The following is a 14,750-nucleotide window of genomic DNA, read 5'->3' as shown; positions in this document are numbered from 1 at the left end:
AAGCAAGTGATTACAGGTGGTTACAAGTAAGTTGGTGTGAGAGGTATGTGAATACAAGCGTAGATTTTGACAGGAAGAGTGAAAAATACGGAGCAGATAGGCACATTTCAGTGACTGATGTGGGTTAGAACAGGGGGGGGGGGGTGATGTGACGTGTGTGATGTGTGAACATGTTTGTGATGTAACCCGTGAAGTCTGAAAAGCAGATTGGTACATGCTGCTTATACATTGAGCAGGTTTTGCATGGATTGATGAGACCAGTGGCCACAGTAATAGCATTGATTTTAGATCTATATTGCATGCTCTCATTCTTAACAGCGATACGGTGTAAAGTTTGTAAAATTTGTGTATTCAATTTAAGTACAAGGTGTAAATGTTTCTAGCTTTTTGTCGTGCCTTTTGTGGGGGGTTAAATAATTGTTAGCTAATTGCGTAAAGTCAGGTTTTAGAGTTATAAATGTCAGGAGTTTCAATTTCTTCCAGCAAAGCATGAGTCAGAAGAAAGGGGGGGGGGTATGTGAAAGGTGGGAGATAGCTGATATTGAGGACTCAGACTGGCGCTACGTATGTAGTCATGTGTTTTGACATAAATTAAAATACAGATATTGTAAGCCAAGTTGTCTTGAAAATGTATGTACTTGTGCAGACCCCTACTGTTCCCTATTCCCACACTTTGTTTGATCAGATCCCGCACACAGCTTATTGGTTTACAGTAATTGACTTGGCAGACATATTATTCTCTGTTTTACTAGATGAAGAATTAAAGTTGTTGTTTTTGCTTTTACACTTTCAGGCAAGCAGTACAGTATGCTGCAGTATTGCAAGGCTGGACGCCGCTGCTGCTGGAGCCCAGGTGTTGCAGTAGGTTGATGACTTACTTCTAGCCTGTGAGTCAGAGTAAGACTGTCCCCCCACTCCCTCCCATACACAGTATAGTGCCCCCTCCCTCCCTGTGTATGGGAGGGAGGGGGGCATTATACTAGGTATGGGAGGGAGGGGGGCATTATACTAGGTATGGGAGGGAGGGGGGCATTACACTAGGTATGGGAGGGAGGGGGGCATTACACTAGGTATGGGAGGGAGGGGGGCATTATACTAGGTATGGGAAGTAGGGGGGCATTATACTAGTTATGGGAGGTAGGGGGGCATTATACTAGGTATGGGAGGTAGGGGGGGCATTATACTAGGTATGGGAGGGAGGGGGGCATTATACTAGGTATGGGAGGGAGGGGGGGCATTATACTAGGTATGGGAGGGAGGGGGGCATTATACTGTGTATGGGAGGGAGGGGGCATTATACTAGGTATGGGTATGGGCATTATACTAGGTATAGGTATAGGAGGGTGAGGGCATTATACTAGGTATGGGAGGGAGGTCATTATACTGTGTATGGGAGGGAGGGGGCATTATACTGTGTATGGGAGGGAGGGGGGCATTATACTGTGTATGGGGGGGAGGGGGGCATTATACTGTGTATGGGAGGAAGGGGGGCATTATACTGTGGGGAAGCTATGGGGAACATTATGCTGTGTGGGGGTAGCTATGGGGGCATTATGCTGTGTGGGGGTAACTATGGGGGTCATTATGCTGTGTTGAAGCCAGCTATGGAGAGCATTATACTGTGCGGGGGCGGGAGGGAGGGGGGGCATTATACTAGGTATGTGAGGGAGGGGGGCATTATACTAGGTATGGGAGGTAGGGGGGGCATTATACTAGGTATGGGAGGGAGGGGGGCATTATACTAGGTATGGGAGGGAGGGGGGCATTATACTAGGTATGGGAGGGAGGGGGGCATTATACTAGGTATGGGAGGGAGGGGGGCATTATACTAGGTATGGGAGGGAGGGGGGCATTATACTAGGTATGGGAGGGAGGGGGGCATTATACTAGGTATGGGAGGGGGGGCATTATACTAGGTATGGGAGGGAGGGGGGGCATTATACTAGGTATGGGAGGGAGGGGGGGCATTATACTAGGTATGGGAGGGAGGGGGGGCATTATACTAGGTATGGGAGGGAGGGGGGGCATTATACTAGGTATGGGAGGGAGGGGGGGCATTATACTAGGTATGGGAGGGAGGGGGGCATTATACTAGGTATGGGAGGGAGGGGGGCATTATACTAGGTATGGGAGGGAGGGGGGCATTATACTAGGTATGGGAGGGAGGGGGCATTATACTGTGTATGGGAAGGAGGGGGGGCATTATACTAGGTATGGGAGGGTGAGGGCATTATACTAGGTATAGGAGGGTGAGGGCATTATACTAGGTATGGGAGGGAGGTCATTATACTGTGTATGGGAGGGAGGGGGGCATTATACTGTGTATGGGAGGGAGTGGGGCATTATACTGTGTATGGGAGTGAGGGGGGTATTATACTGTGGGGAAGCTATGGGGAACATTATGCTGTGTGGGGGTAGCTATGGGGGCATTATGCTGCGTGGGGGTAACTATGGGGGTCATTATGCAGCGTGGCGGCAGCTATGGGGAGCATTATACTGTGCGGGGGCGGGAGTGAGGGGGACATTATACTGTGTATAGGAGGGAGGGGGGCATTATACTGGGTATGGCAGGGAGGGGGGGCATTATACTGGGTATGGGAGGGAGGGGTGCATTATACTGTGTATGGGAGGGAGGGGTGCATTATACTGTGTATGGAGAGAGAGGGGGCATTATACTAGGTATGGGAGGGAGGGGGACATTATACTAGGTATGGGAGGGAGGGGGACATTATACTAGGTATGGGAGGGTGAGGGCATTATACTAGGTATAGGAGGGTGAGGGCATTATACTAGGTATGGGAGAGGGGCATTATACTGTGTATGGGAGGGAGGGGGCATTATACTGTGTATGGGAGGGAGGGGGGCATTATACTGTGTATGGGAGGGAGGGGGGTATTATACTGTGGGGAAGCTATGGGGAACATTATGCTGTGTATGGGAGGGAGGGGGGCATTATACTGTGTATGGGAGGGAGGGGGGCATTATACTGTGTATGGGAGGGAGGGGGGCATTATACTGTGGGGAAGCTATGGGGAACATTATGCTGTGTGGGGGTAGCTATGGGGGCATTATGCTGTGTGGGGGTAACTATGGGGGTCATTATGCTGTGTTGGGGCCAGCTATGGGGAGCATTATACTGTGCGGGGGCGGGAGGGAGGGGGGCATTATACTAGGTGAGGGAGGGGGGCATTATACTAGGTATGGGAGGTAGGGGGGCATTATACTAGGTATGGGAGGGAGGGGGGCATTATACTAGGTATGGGATGGAGGGGGGCATTATACTAGGTATGGGAGGTAGGGGGGGGCATTATACTAGGTATGGGAGGTAGGGGGTGCATTATACTAGGTATGGGAGGTAGGGGGGGGCATTATACTGTGTATGGGAGGGAGGGGGGCATTATACTGTGTATGGGAGGGAGGGGGGCATTATACTAGGTATGGGAGGGTGAGGGCATTATACTAGGTATGGGAGGGTGAGGGAATTATACTAGGTATAGGAGGGTGAGGGCATTATACTAGGTATGGGAGGGAGGTCATTATACTGTGTATGGGAGGGAGGGGGCATTATACTGTGTATGGGAGGGAGGGGGCATTATACTGTGGATGGGAGGGGGGCATTATACTGTGGATGGGAGGGAGGGGGGCATTATACTGTGGATGGGAGGGAGGGGGGCATTATACTGTGGGGAAGCTATTGGGAACATTATGCTGTGTGGGGGGTAACTATGGGGGTCATTATGCTGTGTTGGGGCCAGCTATGGGGAGCATTATACTGGGCGGGAGGGAGGGGGGGCATTATACTAGGTATGTGAGGGAGGGGGGCATTATACTAGGTATGGGAGGTAGGGGGGCATTATACTAGGTATGGGAGGGAGGGGGGGCATTATACTAGGTATGGGAGGGAGGGGGGCATTATACTAGGTATGGGAGGGAGGGGGGCATTATACTAGGTATGGGAGGGAGGGGGCATTATACTGTGTATGGGAAGGAGGGGGGGCATTATACTAGGTGTGGGAGGGTGAGGGCATTATACTAGGTATAGGAGGGTGAGGGCATTATACTAGGTATGGGAGGGAGGTCATTATACTGTGTATGGGAGGGAGGGGGGCATTATACTGTGTATGGGAGGGAGGGGGGTATTATACTGTGGGGAAGCTATGGGGAACATTATGCTGTGTGGGGGTAGCTATGGGGGCATTATGCTGCGTGGGGGTAACTATGGGGGTCATTATGCAGCGTGGCGGCAGCTATGGGGAGCATTATACTGTGCGGGGGCGGGAGGGAGGGGGACATTATACTAGGTATAGGAGGGAGGGGGGCATTATACTGGGTATGGCAGGGAGGGGGGGCATTATACTGTGTATGGGAGGGAGGGGTGCATTATACTGTGTATGGGAGGGAGGGGGGCATTATACTGTGTATGAAGAGAGAGGGGGCATTATACTAGGTATGGGAGGAGGGGGACATTATACTAGGTATGGGAGGGAGGGGGACATTATACTAGGTATGGGAGGGTGAGGGCATTATACTAGGTATAGGAGGGTGAGGGCATTATACTAGGTATGGGAGGGGGGCATTATACTGTGTATGGGAGGGAGGGGGGTATTATACTGTGGGGAAGCTATGGGGAACATTATGCTGTGTGGCAGGGAGGGGGCATTATACTGTGTATGGGAGGGAGGGGGGCATTATACTGTGTATGGGAGGGAGGGGGCATTATACTGTGTATGGGAGGGAGGGGGCATTATACTGTGTATGGGAGGGAGGGGGGCATTATACTGTGTATGGGAGGGAGGGGGGCATTATACTGTGTATGGGAGGGAGGGGGGCATTATACTGTGTATGGGAGTGAGGGGGGTATTATACTGTGGGGAAGCTATGGGGAACATTATGCTGTGTGGGGGTAGCTATGGGGGCATTATGCTGTGTGGGGGTAACTATGGGGGTCATTATGCTGTGTTGGGGCCAGCTATGGGGAGCATTATACTGTGCGGGGGCGGGAGGGAGGGGGGACATTATACTAGGTGAGGGAGGGGGGCATTATACTAGGTATGGGAGGGAGGGGGGCATTATACTAGGTATGGGAGGGTGAGGGCATTATACTAGGTATAGGAGGGTGAGGGCATTATACTAGGTATGGGAGGGAGGTCATTATACTGTGTATGGGAGGGAGGGGGGCATTATACTGTGTATGGGAGGGAGGGGGGGCATTATTTTGTGTATGGGAGACGGGGGCATTATACTGTGTATGAAGAGAGAGGGGGCATTATACTAGGTATAGGAGGGAGGGGGCATTATACTAAGTATGGGAGGGAGGGGGACATTATACTAGGTATGGGAGGGAGGGGGACATTATACTGTGGGGGAAGTTATGGGGAACATTATACTGTGTGGGGGTAGCTATGGGGGGCATTATACGGTGTGGGGGCAGATATAGGTGGCATTAAACGGTGTGGGGCAGCTATGGGGAGCATTTATATATATTAACAGACCACTGCATTCCTTTTGCTAGCAAACCCGTGTAACGGGTTTTCTATCTAGTTAGTTGAAATATTTGACAATGTTGCAGACTGTTTTTGATGTTTTGAATGCTGCCCAAGGGGGCATGCGCCTAGTAGTTGGCCCAGCATGTTGTCATTATATAGACCTTTTTGGCATTATGCAGGTCAAGTATGACATAGAGCAAGCTAAGAAAATAAAGGAAGAGGGAGGGGGCATTATACTGTGTATGGGAGGGAGTGGGGGCATTATACTGTGTATGGGAGGGAGTGGGGGGGCATTATACTGTGGGGGCAGCTACGGGGGCCATTATACTGTGTGGGGGCAGCTATGGGAGCATTATATGGTGTGGGGGCAGCTCTGCAAGGCATTATATGGTGTGGTGGCAGCTATAGGGGGCATTAAACGGTGTGGGGGTAGCTATGGGGAGCATTTATATATATATTAACAGACCACTGCATTCCTTTTGCTAGCAAACCCATGTAACGTGTTTTCTATCTAGTTAGTTGAAATATTTGACAATGTTGCCGATTGTGTTTGATGGTTTGAATGCTGCCCAAGGGGGCATATGCCTAGTAGTTGGCCCAGCATGTTGCCATTATATAGACCTTTTTGGCATTATGCAGGTCAAGTATGACATAGAGCAAGCTAAGAAAATAAAGGAAGAGTTCAGGAAAGGTAAGTTCAAATATGATTGTAGCCTGGAGTGGCAAGATTGGTTGTCATGGCTCAACACCTTTACCTGGTGTAGGGGTGTTGGTGGATGGATAATGGGTTGCTCCACAGTGTCCTGCAAATTGTTTTACTATGTATTGCATTAACTTTGCTTCTGCGTCTTATATTTTGAGGCATGACAAAACTTTTGCAATTCTTCGCAGCAAAGGCTAAAATGGTACCCCTTTGAGTGAAGCAAGTATGAGAAGAAATTTGGTTGACATGCCAAAGGGATGAGCTGCAAAGGTTAGGTAAGTCCTCAAGGGGGGACCTCTTTTAAGTACCTGGCTTGGATACAAAATGTCCTCAAATAAACAAAAGGTGGGAAATGTGAAAGGGATTAAAATATGTTTCAATTATTCAATTTTGTGGAGCATCCATCTTGCATGGAGTCTCCATGTTGTATCTTAAAGAATCCATTTAGTGAATAAGAAGTCATCTGTTGCCTTAAGACAAGTATATTAATGCTATTTGTTAGCTATGTATCTCCTATAACCTATGACTATAACTTATATAATTGGATGATTGGAACCTATGATTTGGAACTGGATAAGTTCCCTGGGAGGGTATCAGTTTGGCAACGATTGTGTCAACACTCTTCCCCGCGACTTGATCGTGGGGTGCCCGATGGTTGTCATGGCAGCCTGGGGGCCTAATGAAGGCCCCAAGGTCTGCCATCATTGTGCTCCTATTAAGTCCTTCAAGAGGCAGGGCTTAATACAAGCCTGTAAAAATCATAATATACTGCAATACATCATGCAAGCGATTCAAGTCTCCTAGGGGAACTAATAAAAAAAGTTAAACACCGTTAAATATTTTATTATAGAAAAAAATATATATATTAGAAGTTCTAAAAGCCCCCCTTTTTCCATTTTTCCCGAAAAGCAATGTTAAATATTTTTTTACATAGCTCGTATCGCCGCGTCAGTAAAAGTCCAAACTATTACAATATAACATTATTTAAGCCGCACGGTGAACTGCGTAAAAAAATTTAAACCGCCACAATCGCTGTTTATTGGTCACCTCATCTCTCAGGAAATAAGTTATCAAAAAGTCTTGGACCCCATGGTACCAATATAAAATACAGCTTGCCCTGCAACAAATAAGTCCTCACACCGCTCAATCGGCGGAAAAATATAAGTTATGGCTCTTAGAATATGGCGACACAAAACAAAAGTAAGTAAAACATAAAAAAAACTATAGAAATGTGGTATCGCCGTAATCGTATCGACCCGCAGAATGAAGTTGACATGTTGTTTTTACTATACTGAATTCTGTAAAAAGGAAACCCAAAAAACAATGGAGTAATCACTGCGTTTTTTTCTCCCCATTCAACCCCACAAAGCATTTTTTTCCCAGTACATTATCTGGTACAATAAATGGTGCCGTAAAAAACTACAACTCATCCCACAAAATACAAGCCCTTATACGACTAGATCTACGGAAAAATAAAAAAAGTTATGACTTTTGGAAGGTCGGGAAGAAAACGTGGAAATGAAAATCCAAAAAATGGGTGCGGAGGAAAGGAGGGGTTAAACATGCTTTTCTAACCCCATTACTGAAAAAAAAAATAGCTTGATTCGTCCTGCGCTTCTAACTTTGCCCTTACCAATTTCTCAAATGATCTCCTGACGGCTAAGTCTAAGGGCAACTACTCTCTATGGATACTTCTAGTTATTTCTGCAGCGTTTGACACTGTAGACCACCAACTCCTACTCAATATTCTCCAATCTATTTGTCTTAAAAACACTGATCTCTTTTGGTTTACGTTCAGTGTATCATTTGCTGGCACTACTTCACTATCCTCTTCCCCTTACTATTTGGGTTCCTCAGGTTTCAGTCCTCGTTCCCCCATTTTTTCTCTCTACGTAGTTGCTATTGGACCAACCATTAGCATATTTGGTATCCAGTACCATCTCTTTGCTAATGACACCAAATGATATTCCTCTTTCAGTGACATCACCCGTGCCCTACTACGAAACACCAATGATTGTCTGCTGTTTCTAACATCATGTCCTCTTTTTATCTTAAACTGAATCTTTCAAAAACTGAGCTCCTTGTTTTTCTGCTATCTACTAACCTACCTAAACCGGATGTCTCGATATCAGTGTGTGGTACTACCATAACTCTTAGGGTCCAAAGAAGATGGAGAGTACGCATAGTATATGGTGAAACTGAGAGACCATCCCCTTATCGTGACCAGATTTCCTGTGACAGATTTTCAGAGAGGTGATCTTTGAAGAGGTTTCACTAGAATTAGAAACATGTTAAGACAAATAAAACTCTTCTTCAGTGTGTTCTCTGGTTTACACGTAACATGGAAATGATCCCCTATAGTCTTTTATGTCAAATTAATTTTACGTTGCCTTAACCTTCCATATAGAATGAGTAGATGTTCTACCTCCTAATATATAACGTGGTTAACCTGAGCCTCGTCCTGTTGCCAGTGTTTGTCCTCACTGTGCTTGTATCATGCGATGAGTTGATTGAACATAAAGATGAAAGAAAACCACAGCTAAACATCACAAAGAGAAAAACGTACTTAATATTTTACTTCAAATGTAGCAGACGCATGCATAATATTCTGCTTTTATTATCTTCTGCAGTGAAAGGTCAATTTATATTAAAAAAAAGGAAAGTTCCTGGCTTTATTGAAAATCTGTGGACACATCTGGTCCATTTTTCAAACATTCTTTACATCACAAGGATTCATTATTGAGCCGTAAAAGAGAATATTAATTCCAAACTCCGTTTTGTTGCTTGTCGAATAAATCATTTACAAATAATGTGTATCCTAAATGTAAAAATAAAAAGTTAAAGCTAACCTTTCCATATTCACACTTGGCCCTGACGCATTTTTCTCACTGCTATAAATGACCATAGCAGTCAGATGTTACACTGTAGTGCAAGAAGTGGATAAAATCCAATTCACACAGTCTTGTTAAAAAACACACGCTTTTATGGACATTTTTTTGATCTTTAAAACTAAAGCATATCCTGTTTGTAGTGGTTTTGTGTTTTTAATGTGGTTTTAATGGAAAAACCCATTGCATTGAAAGCCGCATATTAAATCTGCTATTGCAGTTTGTCAGGTCTTTTTTGTACATGTGATACCCGAACAGAGAATCTATTTACATGCAATTTTTACAAAATCTTTGCTGTGGTAATGGTATGGCACCACCAGCTCATGTAAAAGTACAGTTACATGGTTTATTATGGGCCTGTGTGTGATAACTTCTTTAGAGTGAATACACACACCAACAATCTTCAGTCATTTTCAGTACGACGCATGTGAAAAACGTATTCAACGTGTGGATAAGAGTTTTCAAGATTTAAGTTCTGTTTTCTGCCATTTTCTCAATTATTTTCGGTTTGTTGCCAGTGGCTACAGCCACCTTCCACCTTCTATTTAAGCTTCTAAGCATACCTAGTCTCATCTATAGCTTCCGGCTGCTAGTGTTCACAGCTTTTGTGCAGAAGCAGGTCCAGGGATTGTTTCTGTGCACAGGCTGCAGACGGACACCGAAGCCCAAAGCAACAGCAGGCAAAATGGCCACATTCACACCAGATCAGTTTTACTGTTTATTGCAAAGTGGAAATCTTTGATAAGTTCGAATAAAAAAATATTCAGATCACTTTAAGTTGGGTTATCAAAACTGTAAATCTTATGGAACATCACTTGGTCAAACCGAATATCTCATTAGGTGCACACGATATAATGTTAGCTGGTGAACCATCACAAGGGTGCAAATGAGTTTTAACCAATACATCCTTCCTTACTTACAAATGTATCTCGTGATCTACTCACAATAATGTACAAATAAATATACAAATCATTTTCAAATGTGAATAAACACAAACACATTCTCATTTAATACATAAAAATATATTAATCTCCTGGGTTACTAGTCAGGACCCAGGAGCCGTTGTTTTTGTTTAACATTATCCTTGGCATCAATTATTTTATTCAATGTTGGACAGAATCAACTAGGGCCTGCTCCATATTTTATGCTGTAAAGGCAATATTCTAATGTGTGCGTGTTCAGATTGAAGGCAATACATTTTCCTAACCCCTACATTTCCCAATCTGCACTTACTAAGGGTTCCATAGCAGGGGTTCCCAAAATATAATATATATTTAGGGCATTGTACACAGAAGAAATCTGTCATAAATTGCATCTATTAGGTGGGCAGAAATCTTCCGCCAATGATTATTTCTGGTACAAGAAAAGTTAGCTACCCTCTGCTACTCAAACACAAAGCAAAGGCTTCAGTAACTAAAATGGAGATGTATGTCTGGCCACAGGGTTTCTGATACATAGCTTATGACCGGTTAACTGGCATGCTATTATTTAACAAGGGTCTGTGTTCATCAGACAACACCTTTTAAATTGTTGTACAGTATGTCATTATATTAAGTATTTTCCAGGCCTGTTTTGAAATGGCAAATGACTATATTCAGTAGTGGGTACCATGACAAAATGTGAAGAATGTAATATTGTAGTAGTACAGTGGCAAAAAAAAGTAAGTGAACCCTTTGGAATTACCTGGATTTCTGTATTGATTACTAATAAAATGTGGTCGGATTTCCATCTAAGTCCCAATTATAGAAGAAACACCATCTAACGAAACGAATACCACACAAACAGCTGTAATGTTCATGTCTTTTATTGAGCACGTTGAGTAAACATCCACATTGCAGGAAGAAAATGTTAGTAAACCTCTGTGTTAATGACATCTCCAAGAGCTAATTGGCAAAAGGTGTTTCTATAAAGGAGATGAGATTGAAAGTGTGGGTTTCACAGGTGCTTTGCGCCCTGTGAAACCCAATAGTCACCCATGGTCACCGTGGCATCTGAGCAATTAGAAAGAGGAGGCGGCCCCCTCTAACAGCTCATTGGCCCCCCTGTGACACGATCGCGGAGTGCAGATGGTTGTCATGATATCCTGGGGGCCTAATGAAGGCCCCCAGGTCGGCAATTTCCCTGCTCTTATTAAGTCCTGCCAGAGGCAGGACTTAATTTGAGCCAGTACAAAACACAATATACTGCAATACATACGTATTGCACTATATTGTGAAAGTGATCCATTGATCACTATTTCAAGTCCCCTAGGGCAACTAATAAAAAAAAAAGTAAAAAACACAAAAATACTAAATAAATAAAATAAACATAATTGGTATCGCCGTGTCCGTAAAAGTCAGAACTATTACAAAATAACATTATTTAACCTGCACGGTCTTTTTGTTGAATGATATCCCACAAAAAATGAAATAAAAAGTGATCAAAAAGTCGTATGTACCCCAAAATGGTACCAATAAAAACTACAGCTCACCCTGCATAAAAAGAAAGCGCTCACACTGCTCAATTGATGAAAAAACTAAAAAGTCTGAGAATATGGCAACACAAAACGCATTTTTTTTAACAATTCCTTTTTTCTTTGTAAAAGTATTAAAACATAGAAAAAGTATATAAATTTGGTATCGCCATAATTATATTGACCTGCAGAATAAAGTAGGAACAAAAACCGATAAACAATAGTGGTAATCCTGTTTTTTCCATTCCACCGCACAATGAAAGTTTCCCAGTACATTATACACTACAATAAATGGTGCCGTGAAAAGCTACAACTCGTCTGGCAAAAAACAAGCCCTCAAATGGCTATACACATGGAAAATATAAAAGTTATGGCTTTTGGAAGATTGGAAGGAAAAATGAAACACCGAAAAAAGGCCTGCGGCAGCAAGGGGTTGAGGAAGGCACACAAAGCTGGTTTCTGACAAATCGGTTCTCAATCAAGATTGGTTAGTGTGAACGATGCCTCGAGGCAAACAACTTTCAGAAGAACTCAAAAAAGGTTTTATAGGGACACATGAAGCTGGAAAAGACAACAAAAGCATTGCTAATGACCTGGCTGTACGTCGATCCACGGTTAGACAAATTGTCTACAAATGAAGTGGGCATCCTGTTAAGATCACTATAGGAGCACAACAGGCAATTCTGAAAGGGGTGACAAAGAACACAAGGGTAACAGCAAAATATCTATTGAACACTCTACAAACACGTGTCCACTATTAAGAAAAACACTGAATAAGAATGGTGTTCATGGAAGGACACCACCGAGAAAGTTACTGCTGTACAGAAAAAAAAATCATTGCCATCTCAAGTTTGCCCGAGGCCACCTAGATGTTCCATAATGCTTCTGGTAAAATGTTCTATGGACAGTGGAAACAAAAGTGGAACTCTTTAGCAGAAATGCACTATGCTATGTTTGGAGGAAAAAAACACTGCACACCAATACCTCGTCCCAACTGTGAAGCATGGTGGAGGAAACATCATGGTTTGGGGCTACTTTACTGCCTCAGAGCCTTAACACCATGTGATCATTGAAGGAACAATTAAATCAAAGGTGTATCAAACATTTTACAGCAGAATGTAAGGGCAGTCCACAGCCTCAAACTGAAGAGATGTTAGGTGGTGCAACAAGAGAGTGACCCAAAGCACACCAGTAAATCAACCAAATAATAGTTAAAAAGAAGATTTGTGTTTTGGAATGGTCAAGTCATAATCCTGACCTTAACCCCATTGAGATGCTGTTACATGACCTAAAGAGGGCTGTGCAGGGAAGGCATCCCAGGAATATTGATGAACTCAAACACATTTGCCGGGATAAATGGTCCAAAATTCCTCCTCAACGTTGTGCAAATCTTATTTGCAGCTACAGGAAACGTTTTGTGGAGGTGATTGCCGCTGAAGGGAGATCAGCAGGTTATTACATTTAAGGGTTCACTTACTTTTTCTCCCTGCACTGTGGCTGTTTACTCAATGTGCTCAATAAAAGACATGAAAATTACAGCTGTTTGTGTGGTTTTAGTTTAGTTAGATTCTGTTAGTCTTTATTTGTGACTTAGATAACAATCAGACTACATTTTATTAGTAATCAATCCAGAAATCCAAGTAATTCCAAAGGGTTTTCTTAAATATTCTTGCAACTGTAAGTACGAAATTCAGGACCAGATAGCTTTTTTGGGAGGATGGATCCGGTTGATAGGTGTCAATCACTATGACCAATAGGACACTAACAATAATAGATTGCAGTTTAAATAGAAGTCATTATCAATACATTTGTAATAAAATAACACCTCATGAAGAGTATAAAACATGTTGAAATTAATCAAATTATGTCATTTTATGCGGAAAAAAGCAAATGGATTGGGCTTAGGCTCTCTTTGTGTTGGCACTTTTTCCACTGGGTGCAGGTATTTTTGGCGGCAAGAATAGCGCAGTTAGCAGGACTATTCTTGCTGTTAAATTAATGAACCCAAGTCAATGGGATCCATCAGGATTCATTGTGGTCTGCTTGTAAATAGATTATCATGGCTATCATGGCTCTGTTATGAACAGAAGCCATAACCCCCTAATGGGGTTTTATGAGAATAGAACTTTGTCATGGCCTATATAAATTAACTGCTTTATGCAAATGAGGTCACTTACCAATATATATGTATTAAAAACTAAGGTCTAGGCCTTACACTGGTTAAATATCTCATGATTTAGTTATTTGAAACACTGCTGTCCAGTTTGCTACCTGTAGTTATGCCATCTATTGCTTTAGGTGGCTTTATTACATATCGATTCCAACATTTTGGGATAATGAAATGAGAGACCTAATGAAATAAACCAGAATCAAAATGACCTATTGTCTTAAATAACTAACAAAACATTCTGAGATGTGAGATTACAGCATAGGTGAAAAAATAGTCATCTTACTTGGAAACATCGCTAGAGTTCCAGCTGAAAAAACCTGTATAAATGCAAGTGGATTGTTTAAGATACGTCCTTGATTAATCAGAAACTAGAAATCCTAGAGAAATAGTCCTTCTGTATTCAGGTTTAAGAAAATAAGTATTAAATAATGTTATTCAGTGGTGACTGTCCTCAAATGTTTTCACTCTTCATTAGAAAGAGTTTTATATGTTGTTTTTACTCCTACAAAGTGATATATGCTTTGTGATGCTACATATCATGGCTTAAGTGCCCGTTCATGACCTCTTGTAGTGCCTAGCCAAGATGGTGGCTCAGCATCATCCTCATCATCATCAGGGGGAAGATCTGTCCTCCTACATTCCATTATAATAGTCCATCGTGAGTCCAACGTCTCCTCATAAACTTTCATTATTAGGCGCTGTTGGTGGTGTGATAGTTGGAGTAGCTTGTGCCCACTCTACAATATCTGTACAAAGAGATTCCACTGCGTCCAGTCTTTCAATCTGTACCAACTTAGTAAGCAGGTCTGGGATGCTGTACCCAGCTGTACTGATCCTGTCAAAAAGCTGAAGTCCATCTGTCATTCCTCCAATTTCATCTCTCTTCAAGCCAAAACTCTCAGCAAGGTGGCGCCACGTTTTCACTATTGCCTTTTCTGTATTATAAGTAGAACTTAGCATTCTACTCGTCTTCTCCAGACAGTCAAATGGCAGTTCTGTAGGGCTAAGACCTAATGAAAGATAATACATATCTTTTATATCTTGGAAGCAT

The 14,750-nt window shown here is 43.2% G+C and overlaps 1 protein-coding gene across 2 annotated transcripts in view; it reads right to left on the bottom strand.

Moving 5' to 3' along the window:
- Window positions 1-9,771: 9,771 nt before the first annotated feature.
- The window catches only part of EDAR (ectodysplasin A receptor), a 131,493-nt gene continuing 126,514 nt past the window's right edge, over window positions 9,772-14,750 (bottom strand). For both annotated transcript variants that reach the window (XM_075852653.1, XM_075852654.1), the window contains one exon: window positions 9,772-14,709. In XM_075852653.1, the coding sequence (XP_075708768.1) occupies window positions 14,375-14,709 (335 nt within the window). In that variant the 3' untranslated portion in view covers window positions 9,772-14,374. The remainder of the gene's footprint in view (window positions 14,710-14,750) is intronic.

The sequence above is a fragment of the Rhinoderma darwinii genome, chromosome 2 (assembly GCF_050947455.1).
Source record: "Rhinoderma darwinii isolate aRhiDar2 chromosome 2, aRhiDar2.hap1, whole genome shotgun sequence".
Classification (NCBI taxonomy): domain Eukaryota; kingdom Metazoa; phylum Chordata; class Amphibia; order Anura; family Rhinodermatidae; genus Rhinoderma; species Rhinoderma darwinii.
Note: the sequence above shows the minus strand (reverse complement) of the source record. Positions and strands in the feature narration are given on the sequence as shown.